This window comes from Saimiri boliviensis, chromosome 6 (assembly GCF_048565385.1).
Source record: "Saimiri boliviensis isolate mSaiBol1 chromosome 6, mSaiBol1.pri, whole genome shotgun sequence".
NCBI lineage: Eukaryota > Metazoa > Chordata > Mammalia > Primates > Cebidae > Saimiri > Saimiri boliviensis.
Genome location: NC_133454.1, coordinates 128,366,329 through 128,385,813, shown reverse-complemented (window position 1 = coordinate 128,385,813; position 19,485 = coordinate 128,366,329). Strand labels below are relative to the sequence as shown.

Below are 19,485 nucleotides of genomic sequence, written 5' to 3'. Positions count from 1 at the left end.
TCTCTCACTTTTTGACACATCCATTTCCTCTCTTATAATAAATTTCCTTCTGTTTTTCTTAGTTTCATTTCTATTATGTTCAATATATTGAGCCTAATGCCTAATTCATACATTTTCATTCTTCCTATTTGTTAATATGAATATTTAGGGCTATAATTTTCCCTTCAAGAATTGCTTTAGCTGCATCCCATAGATTCTTGTTTGAAATATGAACATTATTATTCAGCCCATTTATGCCTAGTGTTCCATTATTGGAACACTAAGCATGTGGGAGTTATTTATATCCTACTGCTCAAGGTCATTCCTTTGCAGGAACATGAGTGGGGCTGGAGGCCATTGTCCACAGCAAACTAACGCAGGAACAGAAAACCAAATACCACATGTTCTCACTTGTGGAGGCTAAAAGATGAGAACACATGGTCACATAAAGGGAAACAACGAACACTGGGGGGTACTTGAGGGTGGAAGTTGGGAGGAGGGCGATGATCAGACAAAATAACTCTTGGGTACGGAGTTTAGTGCCCACGTGACAAATAATCTGTACACCAAATCCCCCTGACATGATTTTACCTATATAACAAACCTGCACATGTACCACTGAACCTAAAATAAATGTTAAATGTAAAATAAAATATCATGTCCAATAAAAAATAAAAATGAAAGAAACAGGTGAAATCAAATTAAATATTTTATTTAACCCAGTGCACCCAAAATAGTATCATTTCAATGCATAATCAATATAAAACCATGGCTAATGAGATTTTACATTATTTTTCTGTGCCAAGTCTTCGAGAGTCAGTATGTATTTTACTTACATCGTATCGCAATTTGTGATAGCCACAGTTTTACTATCCAATAACCACACATGCCTGGTGCAGGTATAACACCTGTTCCCAGGGCTCTCTGCCTGCTACTCTTTACCTCCCTGACTGCAAGCTATCTGAGAGCAGGTGCTCTGTCTTATTCCACATTGTATACGTGGTGCCTTGAATACTGCAGGCCCTCAGTGAATGCTTGCTGACTGCTGGCAGACAGAGTGGCTCAAACAGCAGACATTTATGTTCTCAGTTCTGGAGGCAGGAGTCTGAGACCAAGGGGTCCGCAGGACTGTCTCTTCCTGAGTCCTCTCGCCTTGGCTTGGACATGGCTGTCTTCTCCTTGTGTGCTCACCTGGCTCTCTCTCTCTCTGTGTATCTGGGTTCTAATCTCCTCCTCTGATTAGGACACACATCCTTTGGATTAGGGCTCACCCTGATGAACTTATTTTAACTTAATTACCTCTGTGAAGACCATATCTTCAAATATAGTCTCATTCTGAAGTATTAGGCATTGGAGGTTCAACATTTGAACTGGGGGAACACGTTCCAGCCCTAAAACTATCCTTTTATGCCTTTTCTGCATCTGCTATCCATGACCATCATTCATTTATCCATCAGCTCTCCACGGTCTCCGTTCCATGGGCTGTAGTTTGCATCTGTGGCTACCAGCTGGGAGCAGAAGCATGTTCCCATGTGTCTCTAAAAAGGAGCGTGTCTGTCTCAGCCTTGAACTTCCTTATTAAAACATTTCCTTAGGAAGCCCCCAGGAGCCATGGGGAGCCATGGAAATCTCCAACCTCTGACTCCAGGTTGGAGCAGCCAAGGACAGCTTGGCGCAGCCGCTATTCCTGAAGGGCAGACAACAGCAAAACCAGCACGTAAGGGCACCACAAAAGATGCCCAAATATCCAAAATATGGCCCAAGACAGATACCACCATCACAAAGAATGGCCAGGCGGCCCATAGCAGAGACCTGCAGTTGCCTGCTGATGGCCATTTTGCCTCTGTTTCTTTTTTTTTTTTTTTTTTTTTTTTCTTTTTGAGACGGAGTTTCGCTCTTGTTACCCAGGCTGGAGTGCAATGGCGCGATCTCGGCTCACTGCAACCTCCGCCTCCTGGATTCAGGCAATTCTCCTGCCTCAGCCTCCTGAGTAGCTGGGATTACAGGCACGTGCCACTATGCCCAGCTCATTTTTTTGTATTTTTAGTAGAGATGGGGTTTCACCATGTTGACCAGGATGGTCTCAAACTTTGTATTCAGGATGGCAACGAGACCAGCTAACAAACGCCACCATCTCTCAGCCTCCTGTGCCCCCAGGGAGGCCACGTGACATCATTCTGGCTTATGAGACGGAAAACTAAGGGTATCTGGGTTGCATTCCTTTCTCTTCCTGCCTGGAACTCATGTAAGATGCCTGGAGTAGCAGCAGTTTTCCTGTGGCCATGAAGATCAAAGCTACATGCTAAGGATGGCAGAGCAGAACTATGGCAGGGTCTGAGACCCTGAGAACATCACGAAGCTGCCACGCCGCAGCCTGGGAATGCCAAATGCCAAACTTCTTGCTACATGAAGAAAGAAAAACAAAACGTTGTTAAAGCTTCTCTTTTTTTAAGCCACTGTTTGTCTACCTGTCTGTTACCCGCAGCTGAATGCAGCTGCTGCCTGAGATACGGCCGGGGCACGCCCTCCCTCTTGTTCACTCAGTCGCCATGGCCTGAGTGCCTGTTCTGAGCCAGGAACTGCGTCACGAGGCTGGAGATGCTGACCCGTGGATGCAAAATACATGAATTTGTCAGAGTTGTGTGTTTCCGGGAACAGAAACCAATGAAACTGGCTTCAGAAAAAGAAGCCGGGCGTGGTGGCTCATGCCTGTAATCTCAGCACTTTGGGAGGCCGAGGCGGGCAGATCACCTGAGGTCAGGAGTTCAAGACCAGCCTGGCCAACATGGTGAAACCCCGTCTTTGAAAAAAAAAAAAAAAGAAAGAAAAAGAAAGAAAAGAAAAAGAAAAGAAATTATGGGCCAGATATAGGTGATGGGGATGAAGGCAGCACACCACGCTGCCATGTGTGTACCTATGCAACAATCTTGCATGTTCTTCACATGTGCCCCAAAGCCTAAAAGGCAATAAAAAATTTGAAGAAAAAAAAATCATAAATATTATGCTATGTATATTTTACCCCAATTAAAAAAAAACTGGTAAAAAAAACAAACAAAAAAAAAGAAATTATGGACCAGTGTAACTGAGAGAGGGAGTCAGAGAAGGGTGGCAGAATCCTCCCTTCCACCGTCTTTCCGGGTCACTGTGTTCTTGGGGGGCCGCTTCTGTTCCCTGCCAGGCAGCCCCAGTAGAGGAGTCTGTCCTGACCCCTGGCTCCAACAGAAGTCCCAGGAGTCTGAGGCCAGGTGAGGTGGCTCATGCCTATAACCCCCGCATACTGGGAGGCCAAGGCAGGCAGATCACTTGAGGTCAGGAGTTTGAGGCCAGCCTGGCCAACACGGTGAAACCCCATCTTTACTAAAAAATACAAAAGTCATCAGGGTGTGGTGGCACATGCCTGTAGTCCCAACTACTCAGTAGTCCTAACTATTCAGGAAGGAGAACAGCTTGAGCCCGGGCGGCAGTGGCTGCAGTGAGCCCAGGTCACGCCACCTCACTCCAGCCTGGGCGACAGAGTGAGATTCCATCTCAAAAAAAAAAAAAAAAAAAAAAGAAGTCCCAGGATTCTGGCTCACTGGACCGAGAGGTGACCTCAGGTGTGTGCGTAGGTGCCATCCTACCCCCCCATGTGGACACACAGGCCACACACAGGTTTACACAAAACTGAACTGGCAAGGGCACGGACGCATCGTATGAACTAATTCCCTCCATCCCACGTGACCAGGACTAAGGGGTTTCCCAGGACATGGGACTTTCCAAGTCAGCCCTGGGCCGCCCAGAACGGCTGGCCATCCCAGCTCCATCGGTACCTGCTCATGGCAACAAAGGTGATTTTTCTTCCTTGAAGAGATCCATAAAATGTACAAGATAGTGCTTCTCAAGCTCCAACGGTATTTTCCTTAGAGATCAATGAGATCATCCCTCCCCGCGGTCCTGCGATCAGGTGAGAATATCCAGGCAGAGCCCTGGGCCGCCGGTGGTGGCAGCGAATTGTCCGTGACGCAGGGGAGTGGCCGCAGAGTTCGGCTGGCCTCTGGCCGACACGACAGAGGCCAAATGGAAACGGAGCACCGTAGCCCCTGCCCCTGTGCAGACTTCAGGGTGTGAACGAAAAGGGACCCTCTGCAATAGGTGATCCTCACATGGCCCCCTGGACACCACCCCACCCTCAAACTCTTGGTCGGTCCCACCCCAGCCCGTCTCAGCTCCTGCTCGTCAGCACCCCCATCTCTGCAGCTCCCTTGAACAGAGGATCTGCGCACAGCGGGTCCTTGGCATAGGTGAGTGTATCAGGTGCCACAGAAATAGCGATAAGGCGTTTCTGGCCCTCCCCTGGGGTCATTCAGCCAGGATACAGCAAGGCAGAGGCTCCCAGCCTGAACCATGCCCACCCCGGGCAGGGAGCGGCATGCACCCCAGTCAGCAACACCAGCCCTGGAATCACCATCTAAGCTCCTGCTCTTACTGGACGCTCCCAAGTCCTTTCAGAATTCACAGGAATCACCCCCTGTGTGAGCTTCGTGCTCAGAAGACTTGGCCCACGTTCCCAGAGGGAGTGTCCCCAGCATGCCCGTCACTAAGCAAAGAGCAAGACGCAGCCGCATCACCAGGCCCCGCCTCGCAGGAACGGTATCTGGTTCGATGCTCCTCCCTGGAGCTGCCGACCATGGTCCTTTCTGTCTCACTGTTCCATGCGAAGTCAGCAGCCCTTGCCGCAATCCAGAATCTGCTGGAACAATCCCAGGAAAGACAGCGTGGAGCTCGGACATGGGTGTTTGCCGAACTCCCCACCAGAGGCTGTAATGTGGAGCCAGCGTGAGAACCACGGAGCTTCCACAAGCTGTGGGTTAAGTCGCTCGCATCGCAGCTAACGTGCTGGGGAGTGGCGACGGGGCACGGGTGCTTGGCCTCAAATCAACTTCCCTGCCCCGTCGGCCTTCCTGGTACCTCCCATCCACACATGCGCAGCATGTGCAGGGACAGATGAGCAGAGGGCATTGGCCGGTCCCTAGGCTTGTCCCCTAAAGCGTCCCACACGTGATGTCCTGCTGAGGGAGGAAGGCAGGGATCATTGTGCCCTCACTGAGGTTTGGACTGTTAGAGAGTGTGCAGAGGGTCAACCGGAGCCAGACTTGAACTCAGCCTCACGCGTGTGTCTTCAGACGCTCCCAGGGGTCCGCTCTGGGGAAACCGTCACAGCCATCCACACTTGTCCTGTCCCTCAGGAGGCAGGAGGAGACTGGTTATGATGGTGGTGAGCTGAGGCAGGACGTGGCCTTGGGCCGCAAGTCTGGTTTCGGCCCTCCACCTTCGTCTTTCTTTGTGGCTCTCCACCTGAGTCCCCTGGCTCACCCAGCAACTCCTGCAGGCATGTTTATAAGGAATTGAAGGCAGAGAAGATCTTAAAGCAAGACCCACCCCCAGGACCACGCCTTGCAACCGGGGACCCCAGAACCTGCTAAGGGACCCGCAAGGCTGGCTCTTCCATCTCACCACGTGGCCAGCCGCCTCTACGGGACAGCCCTGGTCAGTCTGGGCACGCACGGTCCATCTCAGGCCTTACTGAGCTCCTGCCCCGGGGGTGGGACATGGGGATCATGAGCCTGTCCTGCTCCCCTCCCTCCCACCACCACCGGAAGGGTCTGCTGAGTGCAGGGCACGTGGAGGCCACAGTCTGCCAAGGCCTAGTCCTGCTTGGGTCTCCGGCGCCGCCGCTGGGCCAGTCTGTGGTCGATGTATGTCCCGAGGCAGGACCACAGGATGAGGCGTGCTAGCAGGATCACCACCAGCAGGGCCAGGAGCGGGTCAGGGCCCGAGCTGCCACCTGGCCAGGAGGTCATGCCCAAGGTCAGCCCCACAGAGCAGCAGAGGCCTCTGCCCTCGAACCAAGATGAGGTGGGGCCCTGCCGTCCAAACCCGGCACTGCCAAGTGGCCGCCGTGCGGCCCTGGGTCAGGAAGCTCCGTCCAGCCAGGGGCCTCTGCAGCCAGCGCCCCCAAGGGACCACCCGCTTCTCTCCGGTGCCGCCAAGCAGGCCAGCCCTGCCCGCCAGACTCCAGCCCGGGGCCTCCCTGGCATGTGAGGGGACAGACGGGGGCGGCGAGCGGCCTCCTTGGTCAAGAGGCCCGTGTACCATTCATCCAGAATTAACCACTCTCTGTGCCGACAATGACAGCATTGTCCAGGGGCCTGGGGGGCGGGAGGCCGCCGGGAGCCCGCCCCCCTCGCTGTCCCCGCGCCCCCTGCTCGCCAGCACTGACGTAATCTGCAAACATCCCCGGCGGCAGCTGCTGGGCGAAGCGGCCACCTCCTCCCGGCGCTTTCAGCAGCCCACGCGGCTCTTCCGGCCCCGCCAGACAATTGGGCCCTTTCTCTCCCCAATTAGCTATCACTTCTGGAGGCCGCGCCGTCCAGTGCCGGCCCACGGTCTCCGCAGCAGCAGGCCCAGGATGGGGCGGGGGCCAGGAAGCTTGGCGGGGAGGCTGGGGCCACCGCAGGGAAGGAGGACGGAGCCTGTGCATGAAAAGCCAAGGAGAGAGGGGGAGAAGATGAGGGCAGGCGGCCACAGCCTCAAACACAGCTCGGCAGCGCAGGGTCGGCGCCCCGGGCCTCTGACGGCCGGGGGTCAGCACGGGAAACCTGCTTCACCCCAGGAAGGGGACCAGTGGGCTCCAGACAGCACCTCCCTCCAGCTCACCCCCACCGCCCCCCACTAAGAAGCCTGAGATGGGACCCGTAGCCCTAAGCTGGAGCACACAGGCCTGGGGTCCCCTCACATCCCCCCAGTGACCCTGGGTCTGACACCAGTCCCGCCTTCCACTCGCTGAGTGGCATCTGGCAAGCTGCACAACCTCTCCGAGCTGCAGATTCTGCGTTGGAAAGTGAGGCAAATACCTCCTGCTTTGAAGGACTGTGGGGGCGGGGGGGGACAGCGTTTCTCAGGGGCCAAGCCCAGCACCTGGGCACGGAGACCCTGGCCCCGGGCTGTCCTCAGCGGGTGCCTGCAGAAAGCCCTCTGCATCATTTCCGAAATAACAGCGTCTGCCCAGCCTTCTCCTCCTGCCACACACACACACACACACACACACACACACACGCACGCACACGCGTGTACACACAAACTCACAGGTGTGCACACACAATAAGGACAGCTTGACCTCTGCAGGCTCTGCCCCTGAAGTCCACCTCTGGCCTCTCACAGCCGAGTTTCTGTGGGTGAGAGAGACTGCCGGCTTTGCCCCCTCTAAGTCCAAGCCCACATCCCGCAGAGCAAAGGGGCCCCCGTTGGAGCTGGGGGGATAAGCGTGAGGAACAGAGGTCTCTGCCGGCCGGGTCCTGGGAGTCCAGCCAGTTCTCACCAGGAAATGTCCAGCCTGAGCTGGAGAGCAGCAGCGGTGGCCTCCTGGCTGCAGGGCTCTGGGACCCATCCCCAGTTGCCGGAAGCCAGGCTTCAGTTTCTTCCCTGTCTACAAAATGAGTGTCCGCCCTGCCAAGCCTTTCCAGAAGGTTCAAACGGGAGGTAGAGGGCAATCTCACTCACATGGGCTGGGCACCGCCTAAGCTGCCTTCCTCCAGCCGCCCTGGAGCCCCGCAAGGACTGGCAGAGGCCGTCTGGGAAGCGTGCCTGGCCGGCCCCTCCTCAGTCCGTCGTGTCCCCTGCACCTGCTGGCCTGCCCAGGGCCTCTGTCAAAGGCCACTCTCTCAGGGAACGTTTAGCTCTGGGCTTATTTTTCACGCACACAGGTGATCACTTCTGAAGATCACTTCAAAGATAGGTGGGAAGTTAGCTCTCTGGACCCCATCATGAAGTGAGTCATCCAATAGAGCATTTGCTGGATCAGGCCTTCCAGAAGGCCAGGGCAAGTCCTGCCAACTTCCTGTGGAAGCCCATCTGCCCATGGGGTGAGGGTCCCCAGACGGGAGCAGCTGTGCACCCAGGGAGGGGGTAGAGGCTGCTGTCAGCGGGCATGTCCCTTACCTGAGAGGGCCACTTCTCCAGGTGACGTGTCCTGGGGGAGCCAGGGCCGTCTGCTCAGGCCAGGGGTGCTCGCTCAGCTCAAGCCACACGAGGCAGGGCCCCTCCCAACCTGGACAAGTGGGGACGAGGTGGCCTTGGACAAAACTCTCTGTGTTTGCCAAGCACCCAATTGGACACACACACAGAGTTAACCACGCCCCAGTCACCTGTTGCCCACAGGCAGGGGTCAAGGAGGCCCCCACCCCCAGACGTCCCTGGGCCTCTGGGAGTCAGCAAGGACAAGGACAGCGTGTCCTTCGCGGGAGGAAGGGAGCAGCCTCCTCCTGGGGCGTCCAGGCCCAGCTTCTCCCGAGAGCGGGCCGCTTGCTGGATAAAGTGACCGGGCCGCAGGGAAAACACGAGTGACCACGAGCACCCGCAGACACAGCGGGCATCGCAGCAGGGGTACTGGGAAACCTCTCGTTCTCAGGGGAAACTCCCCAAGTCCAACCACCATCAGCAGCGTGTGGTTGTGGCCGAGACCTGTGCTCAGAGCCTCCGCCAGCTCCTGTGCCCCACCCGCCGCTACCCTGCATTCTGGCTTCCACCACGACTCTTCTCCAGGGCGACCTGGGCCAGCGGAGCCACCCCGACGCACAGAGACCCAAAGGCCCGAGAAGTTCCCTCCCACAGGCAGCCCTTAACCTAAGGCTTACCAGGGCAGGACATAGCCCAGGTCCCTGCTTTGGGCCGGGACAAACTAGAGGCCACTGTGAGCTCCCAGAGCTCCCCCTGAAAATCCCAGGGACTTGTGGCTGTGCCTGGAGTCACCCCCTTCCCAGCCTGCTCCCCTTTATCTTGCCCTCCCTGCTCCTCCCTCCCGTGATTCCCTGTCATCGTCCCCCTGAATCTTCCACCTGTGAATATCATCCAGGATAAGCATGACGAGGGACCCGTGGGCGCAGACCCGGACCCCCTCCAAGGGGAGCGCTTGGAGCTGAGCGGTGGGGGCTCCCAGCCCTGGGCCTCTGAGGATGGATCAGGGGATAGAAGTTACCATCAGGACCTCGAACAGCCAAGGCATCTTCCTGCACCCAACTGTTCAACGTTGATACAGCAGTGAGTGACGAGCCCTCCCTCACGGTTTCCTGACAAAATGCCTGGCAGAGGAAACCCCCTCCAACAGGTGAGCTCCATGGGGAGGACGTGGGTGGGAGCAACGAGGAGGCGCAAGTTCTTGCCCCCAAAGCCTGGTCCCCACCCCGGACCAGCCCTCAGTACAGGTGACAGCCAGGGACAGAGCCCCAAGAACCCCATGAGCAGCTTCCCATGAGCCCCAGGCAAGCCGGTCTCCATGGAATCATCACTGGGCCTCAGTTTCCTCATTTGTAAAAGGGGAAAATAATCCCAGCACTTTGGGAGGCTGAGGTGAGAAGGTTCAGGAGTTCGACGCCAGCCTAGGCAAAAAGACAAAGCCCCATCTGTTAAAAAAAATAATAATAAAAAAATACAAAAAAAAAAAAAATACAAAAACTAGCTGGGTGTGGTGGCCTACACCTGTAGTCCCAGCTAGCTAGGAGGCTGAGGCGGGAGGCTCTCTTGAACCTGAGCAGCAGAGGTTGAGAGCTATGATCGAGCCACTGCACGCCAGCCTGGGCAACAGGGAAAGACCCTGAGTCAAAAAAAAAAAAGTGAGGGAATAATAATCCACCCCCCTCCCCCCCCCCAGCTTCTGCAAGCGCGGCTGGGGATGAGAGTGTTTTGCAGGGGAAATCCCTGCCCAAATGTCAAGAGATGAGCTGGGCCTGACTCCAATGCAGGACCACCGTTGAACGCCCTCCCCCCGGGACCATCGGGCACACCCCCGGGGCTTCCGTGGATTGCTTGGTTTCTGTTTGTTACTTTCATAGCAGCAACATCCTCTGCAGTCTTCCATGTGTTTCTAGAACTCGAACTCTCACCAAAGCCCCCAGGATTTGCACCTAGTTCCAGGCACCTAGAAGACTCTCAGCAAGGACGGTCACATGCAGCAGGGCGGGGAGGCCAAATTCAAGGAAGCGCGTGTTTTCCATAGAGCAGATCTCGCCAAAATTATATGACCATCAGCTACAACCTTGTTTACAGTGAGGCATTCCCAGACATGTCAGGGTCCTGTGGAAAATCATTATTTTTTTTTTCTTTGTTTCTTTTTTGCAAAAGCAAATACACTTGCTTTAACCAAAAAAAAAAAAAAAAAAAAAAAAAAACAAGATAACCATCACGGAGATGGGTGAGTTGGGAAAGCTTCAACATCCTCAACTCTTACTTCTGCCAAGATGGAGCACAGGACATAAGGGCCCCATCCAGGGCCCATGGAGAGTCTGAGTCCGCACCCCGTGAGGGCCTGCAGCCAGACACCCCTTCCCCTGAGAACGCTGCATCTCAAAACCCAGCCGGCGCAGGCCGCCGAAATCAACAGAACGTGCATTTCAAACCGGGTTTCCACTGAAATGCTGCCTACACACAGACGGGCGAAAATTAATTTTCTTTCTTCCTGCGCCACAAAAGCAGATTAAAATCACGAACAGTGGGACGAGTGGGGGGAAGTGGAGGGCTTCCTCATTGAGGGAGACCCCTGCCCGGGCGGTTTCTCTCCCTAACAAGGGATGGCCCCAGCCGTTTGAGACGTCCTGGGGCCTAAAGCCCGACCCAGGAGAAGGTACTTGAGAAAGAGGAGGCGGCTGCCCTCCCCACGGCTGAAAGCTGGTATGTAACTTTGCTCGGGGTGATCAAACAGCTAGTCAAGGACGCTGTCAGGAACAGAATGAAATTCCAAATAAATTAGCCATGTCCAAGAAGCCAATACAACACCGGATTAAGGCTCACAAAGAAAACACAATTTATTCAGCCTACCTTGTCAGAATTCTTAATAAACCCCCTTCCTTTTCCTCACCTCGGGCTGAGAGTCCCTGGGTGTGAAGAGACAAAATGAACCCCACTCGGGACACTGGGCCCCAAGGACTGAGACGCACAGGATGTCTAGTGGAGCATAGGCGTTTACGAAATCGTGTTTTTAGGAACATTTCAGCAGGGGTCGTACACAATTGCCCAGGGAAGGCAAGCTGTCCCCCAGCCCCACTCACATCTGAATGAGAGGGTTCATACATTAGAATACGGGAGGAGGAGGCAGACGCAGGCATATTCACCACTTCGGCTTAACTCTTTGGGGTTTTAGGAAGAGGAGAATCCTGCTGACGCCTCCGATGAAGCATGTTCTGGCGGCGGTGCCTGAAAGCTCTGTCTTCATGTGAACATTATTTTATCTTTTAAGGCAACAAGTAGGTAAACGGTAACTGTAGCCCTTTGCAAATCCCAACTGGCCTCCGTGACAACTCATTAATATATTCAGCAGCCCTAAAGACAATACCTTTTTTTTTTTTTTTTTTTTAATCAATGAACCCAGACGGCTTTCACAGCCGACAAACGCCCTTTGAAAGAGTTAATAGGCAGAGGTTTGTGCCGACTCTGGAGCAGGCACCTTTGAAGGGTCCTGGGCCTCCATGTCTTAGGCTGTGATAATGTATCTGGTTTGCCTAAAGGCCTCAGTGAGAGTATGGGGCCCCTTCTTTGTCCCCAGAGAGGGGGGGTGGTGGGGCCGGGGAGGGGGAGTTTGCTTTGCAGCACCGAGGCATTTGCAAGAGATAAAGCCAACAGGGAATTTGAAGGGGAGCTGGAAGGAAGTGATTGGGCCATTACTCTGAGACAGAATGTCAAGATGCTTGAGAAATACACAAAATAAGGATTTTCCCAGAAATGTTTTTTAAGAGGAGATGACCTAATGGTATTAAATTAAAAAAAAAAAAAAAAAAAAAAGATAAAAGAATTGCACTAAGCTGGGGGAAATCTCAGCCATTTCCCAAGCCTAGATTCTCTCTGGATTTCTAAATAAAATAGGAAGGCAAGCGGTGGAGACAAGAACAGGGAGACACGTTTGAGGCCTGCCATGTGCATGCAAAATGATTTTTGCGAGAGTGAGCAGGAAGGAGCCTCGGAACGGGGCCCCAGCCCAAGGACAATGGGCATGAGAACCCCGTGACTTCCAGGGTTCTCAGAGTGGGACTGAGTTACCAGGAGGCACCCTGTTGTCACCAAGTGTGTGCCACAAGGAGAATCTCCTGTCACCTTAGAAAGGCTGTGGTCTCATTTGAGTTCCACATAGATTCTGGATAGTAGACCTTTGTCCGATGCGTAGTTTGCAAAAGTTTTCTCCCATTCTCTAGGCTGTCTGTTTACTCTGTTGATAGTTCCTTTCGCTGTGCAGAAGCTCTTCCATTTAAATGGATTCCCATTTGTCAATTTCTGCTTTTGTTGCAATTGCTTTTGGCACCTTCACCATCTTCACCGTGAAATCTTTGCCCATGCCTCTGCCCTGAATGGCTTGCCCAGTTGTCTTCCAGGGTTTTTATAGTTTGGGGTTTTCCATTTAAGTATTTAATCCCTCTTGAGTTAATTTTTGTGTATGGTGTAAGGAAGGGGTCCCGTTTTAATCTTCTGCATATGGCTAGCCAGTTATCCCAGCACCATTTATGGAATAGGGAATCCTTTCCCCATTGCTTGTTTATGTCAGGTTTGTCAGAGATCAGATGGCTGCAGGTGTGCAGTCTTATTTCTGGGTTCTCTATTCTGTTCCATTGGTCTGTGTATCTGTTTTTGCACCAGTACCATGCTGTTTTGGTCACTGTAGCCTGGTAGTATATTTCAAAGTGAAGGGGAGTGATGCCTCCGGATTTTTTCTTTTCACGTAGGAAAAACCCTATTAAAAAGTGGGCAAAAGATATGAACAGACACTTTTTAGAAGAAGACATACGTGCAGCCAAAAGTCATATGAATAAAAGCTCAACATCACTGATCATTAGAGAAGTACAAATCAAAACCACAATGAGATACCATCTCACACCAATCCTTAAAGACCAAAGACAGAAATACCATTTAACCCAGCAATCCCATTACAAGATATATACCCAAAGGAATATAAATCATTCTATTAAAAAGACACATGCACATGTACATTCATTGTAACACTATTCACAATAGCAAAGACATGGAATCAACCTAAATGTCTATCAATGATAGGCTGGAGGAAAAAAATGTGGCATACATACGTGGAATACTACACAGCCATGAAAAGGAATGACAACATGTCCTTTGCAGGAACATGGATGGAGGTATAGGCTTTTATTCTCAGCACGTTAAAACAGGAAGAGAAAACCAAATGCTGCCTGATATCTCACTTATAAGTGGGAGCTAAATGACGAGAACACACAGACACAAAGAGGGGAACAGATGCTGAGGCTGTTTGGAAGGTGGAAGATGGGAGGGGAAGAGGGAGAGGATCAGGAAAAATAACTAATGGGTACTAGGCTTAATACCTGGGTGATGAAATACTCTGTACAACAAACCCCCATGACACAAGTTGACCTATGTAACAGACCTGCACATGCACCCCTAAATTTAAAATAAAAGTTTTTAAAAAGAGAGTGAGGAAGAAATGCTGTGGTCTCACAGCCACCGTGAGGGACGTGTGTTCAGAGCCTCCCGGAGACTCCATTGTCAATGGCTGACAGTGCTCACTTACCAGGAAGGAGAGGCTGCTCAGGCTAGCCCAGGCATGACCCCTGCTGGGGGTTAGCTCAGGCCCATCCCGGCTGGGGGCTAGTCCAGGTACATCCCCTGGCTGAGGGCTAGCCCAGGCATGACCCCCACTGGAGGCTAGCTCAGGCCCATCCTGTGGCTGGAGGCTAGCCCAGGCACATCTGCCAGCTGAGGGCTAGCTCAGGCACCTCCCCTGGAAGCTCACCAGGAAGCACAGTGGCCACCCCTCCTTCTGAGGCCCCGGGTCTCTCTGCCTGACTTCTTCCACCTTCTCTTTCTCTCTGCTCATCGGCTCCCTCTTCCCTGCCCGAGCCTAAGGCACTGTCAGCTTCACCCATAAATAAGTCCAGCACCCACACTCTGCCATCCTGGCTTCCCAGCCCCAGGCTCCCGAGAGAGAGAATTGGAAGGGCCCAGCAGCCCCTGCATTGGTTCCACAGGCAGAGTCCAAGCTTGACACACCCACTGAGGGCTGAGGTACCCACATGGCTGCAGGGGCTCCAGGGAGGCAGACAGGAAGCAGGGCACATGTGGCCGACCCCCGCCTCTAACCTACGTACACACACAGGTGCAACACCTTCCCAAGTCCTGCTGAATGTCACGTTACGTTTTCCTTAGCAGCAAGCACTGCTGGGCTATTAACAAAGATGAAAACACCAACAACCCCGTATAGTCACAGAGAGCATGACAGCCCACATGGCGCCTCTACATCCACATCCATTTCTGGCACACGTAAAGCCTGCGAGGCTCAGAGAGGTGAGACATATCTGTTGCCTCTGGGAGCCCTGACTTGAAAGTTCACACCCAGGCTCCCATCACCAAGCAGAGCCCCAGGTGAAGATGCTGAGCCAGGTGAGGTGGCTCCAACACTCCTTCCCCATGCCCCAGCCTCCTTGCCCTGCAGACTCCCTGTCACCACCCTGCTGAACTCAGGAGTGGCCATGAGACTCACTTTGGCCAGTGAGATAAGGCAGGAAATACTCCTGTAGCTTCCTGGCACGGTGGCTCATGCCTGTAATCTCAGCACTTTGGGAGGCCGAGGTGGCAGATCACCAGGTCAGGAGTTCGAGACTCGCCTGGCCAATATGGGGAAAAGCCATCTCTACTAATAATACAAAAAAAAAAATTAGCCAAGTATGGTGGCACACACCTGTAGTCCCAGCTACTCAGGAGGCTGAGGCAGAAGAATTACTTGAACCCAAGAGGCAGAGGTTGCAGTGAGCTAAGATCATGCCACTGCCCTGCAGCCTGGGCAACAGAGCAAGACTTCATCTCAAAAAAAAAAAAGTGGGGAGTTGGGGAGAGAGAGCATGGGGAGAAATGCCAGATATAGGTGAAAGGGAAGAAGGCAGCAAATCACACTGCCACGTGTCCACCTGTGCAACAATCTTGCATGTTCTTCACATGTACTCCAAAACCTAAAATGCAATAAAATAAAATAAAAAATAAATAAAAACAACAACAACAACAACAACAAAAGCCAGGGTGTGGTTTGCCACATTTTCCCTCTTCTAGGAGCAGAGCACTATTCCAGAAGGAGGCTGCTGCACTAGCCTGGGTCCTGGGGTGAAGAGAGAATGGAACAGTCTCAGCTGACTCAGGTGGGATGCGTAACATGGCAGAGAAATCCACCCGTGCTGCTGAGATCCACTGTGCCATGGAGTCATGCACTGCCTAACTGACTTAGCCCGGCCTGACTGATCCCCCAGGTGTGACTGGACATCAACACATCCAGAGGACCTAACACTGAGAATTGGTGGACCTTTCAGAATGGACATGACCACTCGAAGTAGGGACATGACTCTATTTGATGGCCCGTGTGGGACCAAAGGCCACTGGGTTTCCCTCCAAGGCATAGCACACTTAGAATGCCGTAAGCCCTCAGCTCTGAGGCATGTATTTTTCATACTTTGATAATTCTGAAATCAAGTATAGCTTCTAGCAGATATTAAAACTAATTATCAGATCCTTCAGAAGGAGGAGACAGAAATGGACTTGCCATTCCCTGCTCTTATATGAACTCAGCTGAGCATGAGCAATAACCTATTCACCTCTACTGGGCTTTGCCTTGCATCCCCACACCCGGTTGACACATAACCTAAGTTTGGATCCCTAATTTTCACTTTAAATAACTTCAAAGATATCGCAGTACAATGCAGCATTGAAAAGAAGCTGTGGTGCACGTGAGATTGCCTGTCCCACATTGGGTGATGCAACTGAAGGCAACAGAAACCAGGACATTGCTCAGAATATGCCATAAAGCTCCACCATGCTAAGAATTAAAAAACAAAGAAAAAAAAACAGAAATTTAAAAAGAAGAAGAAGGAAAGCTCCGTCATGCTGCTGGAGAGGTTAGCATAAATCACCTAGATGAACATCCATCTATCAGAAGATTTTTGCTACCAACAGAAACAACAGAAAGCACAATCAGACCCGGAAAGACCTGTCAAAATTACCAGAATATAACATAAAATAAGCATGATTAAAGGATTAAGAGAAAATATTTAAAACATAAAGAGCAAGGGATTCTAAAATGACCAAGCAGATTTGGAAAGACCTAAATGTAATTCCAGAGATGAAAAATATATTAATTGATATTTAACAGATGGTCAGACAGCTGAAAGCTATGTTGGTGAACTGGAAGATAGATCTGAGCTATGGTCCAGAATACAGCACAGAGAGACAATGAGAAACAAGAAGGATCTGCCAAGAGGCATGGGGGTGCCGAGTAAAAGGTACACCATATGGTCCTAGAAGCTCCAGTAGGAGAGAACAGAATAGGGCAAAGGCTAGATCTGAAGGGGAAATGGCTGAGACTTTTTCGGAACAAATAGAAGATACCAATCACCAGATTCAGGCATCCCAAAGAACCCAACATAGGATGAGTGACAAACAATCCATACCTGGGGACATCATAGTAACACCATAGGATACCAAGAGGTGTTTTTAAATGTACCTGGGCTTTTGTTTTAATCAGGTGCATTAACATAGCAGACATGGAGACAGCTGCCTTGAAAGAAGTTTATTACTGACAGTTCCCAGGAGTAGGGGGCATGCCACACCATGCAGGGCTACACGGGGAAGCACCAGGAGAAAGACAGAGCAGGGAAACACAAGGTGAGAGTCTTTATTGCCATAGAAATAATAGTAATAAAGTACCATAGTAGCCAAGACTCTCACCTTGATGGTGGAAAGTTAAGTGGGGGTGTCCTCTATGGGGCAGAAGACAAAACACAGATGTAGAGGATTGTGGCCAAAGGATTTGTTATACGATTTTTGTGCACCCATGAAAACACAAGGAGAGTAAGGATAGAAACAAGCCTGGCTATAGTTTGGCCCATGATTTCAAGACAGCAAATTACAGGACATCAAGAATGATTATTACAATGGAGTGTAGCTTAGAAGCAGCCAGAGAGGCAAGGTTGACCCACAGATGACTTCTCAACAACAATGGATGAGCGGGAGATGGTAGAATGACATCTTCAAGGTGCTATAGTGAAATGACGACCTAGAATTGTATACTCTACCAAAAATGCTTAAATAAAGACACATGCTAGAGGTTTCTCTTGGGAACATACCGATGAGTGTATAGGCTTAGTTGAAAAGAATCTGCATCTGGCTTCATGGACACCTCCAATAATAGTTTTGCAGCAGAGGCGGGGGGTAGTTCATTCCAGTTGCTTCTGTGAAATTAAAGGATTCAGACTTAAAGCTGTTGGAACTGTATTCTGAGCCTTGAAAGGAGTGTGGCTATGCAACTTGAATCACGTGGAATACAACTGCAAATTCTGCCTTTTATTCCCCCACAAATAATTCAGAAGACCAAACCACTTCAGAAATAAGAACCCCTCGAATTTCTACCCCTCCTCATGGAGTAATAAAGTATTTTTCTTGGAATATCGCAATCTGTAGCTGATCAAATCACTGCAGTGTGTGCACCGGTCTTGTATGAAAAATGTTGTGATCCTGCTGAAATTTCTGTCTCTGCTTGTGTAAGAGAAACCTTAACTTCTCCACCTTGGAACATTGATCCCATTCATTTGGGGTCAGTGTTTCCCAAGTGGCCATCCTCAAGCTTTGGGCTCAAAGAATCTCTACAATTAATCGTATTTCCTGAATCTCACTGTTTAAGGTTGACACTTCTCATCTTCCCCAACAGGGGCTTTTGAGTGCTTGCCAATGGCGGCGGGCGAGACACGGTGTCTCTGTGTGTAGTTGGGGATTACATTTTCATATTGGCTTTTCTTATGCTGATTGACTGGGTTTCTTCTCTTGTGAAGCGTCAGTTGAGTCTTTTGTTGTTTCTTAGGAATTTGTAGGCATTCTTCATTGTATTAACCATTACCTTTTTTTTCCTATACAGTGGTCCTTTGGGAACTTGCTGACCTTGGAGGGATGGCCTCTCCCAGGATTAGCCAATTTCTAGAAATGATGTCACTGTGAGTACACCTTTCAAATGCAATCCAACTAATCCAGAGTTCACACTTGCAACTACCACCTCTATCAGGGTCTCATACTCAGGGCTACCATCCTCCTGCCATAATCACCCCAGGGCCAGGTATCAGACAGGCAGGGACAGCCCCTGTGCCCCAGAGCCTGGTACGTTATTAACTAGCCCATCCTATGCCTGCTTGCCCTGCCTCACTCGTTTCTTCCTACAGAAACCACAATCAAGGCTCTTGCCCACACTTTCCCCTCAGTTCCTATCCCTCCTGACCAACTCCCGTGCTTTCCTGTGCCCCCCCATCTACTCTGGGGTGCAACAAGCCCCCCCTCCTCTTCAGATCTGTGAGTAACAAACTATCTTTTCAATGATGGTTATCTCCTGATCTGTTGGCCTCGACATACCTGAATAATAATAAAACCTATATGAAAACATTCATTTTCTTCATACAAATTATTTGTCTGTTCTGAGCTTTGCAGTGTCTTCTCTCCCAGTTTACAGTTTGTCTTTTCGTGCTTCTTATGGTGTTGTTTGTTTGTTTGTTTGTTTGTTTTTGAAATAGAGTCTCCCCCTGTCGCTCAGGCTGGAGTGCAGTGACACGATCTCAGCTGACAGCAACTTCCGCCTTCCAGGTTTGAGCAATTCACCTGCCTCAGCCCCCCGAGTAGCTGGATTACAAGCATGCGCCACCACGCCCAGCTAATTTTTGTATTTTTGGTGGAGATGAGGTTTTGCTGTGTTGGCCAGGCTCGTCTCAAACTCCTGACCTCTAGTGAGCCACCCATCTGAGACTCCCAAAATGCTGGGATTACAGGTGTGAGCCACCATGCCTGGTCCTTATGGTGTTTTTTTATTAACATAAACTCTAAATTGTAATGTGGTCAAATTCATCAATTGTACTGAAGGCTCCAACTGGGACAATAAGGCAAAAAAAAAAAATAAACATGTAAAGACTGGAAAAGAAGACAAAACCCTGTCATTATTCACAGATAACGCAATTATCTACATTGAAATTCCAAAATAATCTACAAACAAGTTATTCGAAATAAGAACAGACTCTATCAAGGTTTCTAGTTAGAAAGTCAGTGTGGGAAACTCCAGAACAAAGTACTGCCCATCACTGTCTCTCAGAGACCTGAGGCTTTATCTCTACAAACACTTCCCCAATTACAGAGACCAAGGGAAGGACATGTGGCAGGTGCCCAGACAGCTCTTAAAGCTTCTCTCAGGAAGTGACATGCCCCACTCTGCTTGCACGCCATTGGCCAAAGCAAGTCACATGTTCAAGCCTAACAAATGTGATTGGATAGTCACTCCCATGATTATGTTCCACCAAGTCACATGTTCAAGCCTAACAAATGCGATTGGATAGTCATTCCCATGATTAGGTTACACCATGTAAGACTCCATCATAGCCAAGTGGAGTGAGATTCTTCTGCTGGTTTTGAAAAAGTGAGCTACCATACTGTGAGAGG

At 50.9% G+C, this 19,485-nt stretch overlaps 1 protein-coding gene and 1 long non-coding RNA gene across 2 annotated transcripts; one reads left to right on the top strand and one right to left on the bottom strand.

Annotated features, from left to right (window-relative positions):
• Positions 1 to 675: 675 nt before the first annotated feature.
• On the bottom strand, positions 676 to 8,121 carry SMIM38 (small integral membrane protein 38). The gene is made up of 2 exons (XM_074401804.1): positions 7,957 to 8,121; positions 676 to 6,491 (listed from the first exon to the last, which is right to left on the bottom strand). The coding sequence occupies exon 2, from the start codon at positions 5,817 to 5,819 to the stop codon at positions 5,664 to 5,666; it is 156 nt and encodes a 51-aa protein (XP_074257905.1). The 5' UTR covers positions 5,820 to 6,491; positions 7,957 to 8,121; the 3' UTR covers positions 676 to 5,663.
• Positions 8,122 to 8,234: 113 nt separating this feature from the next.
• LOC141584924 (uncharacterized) lies at positions 8,235 to 19,002 on the top strand. The gene is made up of 3 exons (XR_012518226.1): positions 8,235 to 9,121; positions 17,930 to 18,005; positions 18,573 to 19,002. It is a non-coding gene; the product is annotated as an uncharacterized LOC141584924 (long non-coding RNA).
• Positions 19,003 to 19,485: the final 483 nt, after the last annotated feature.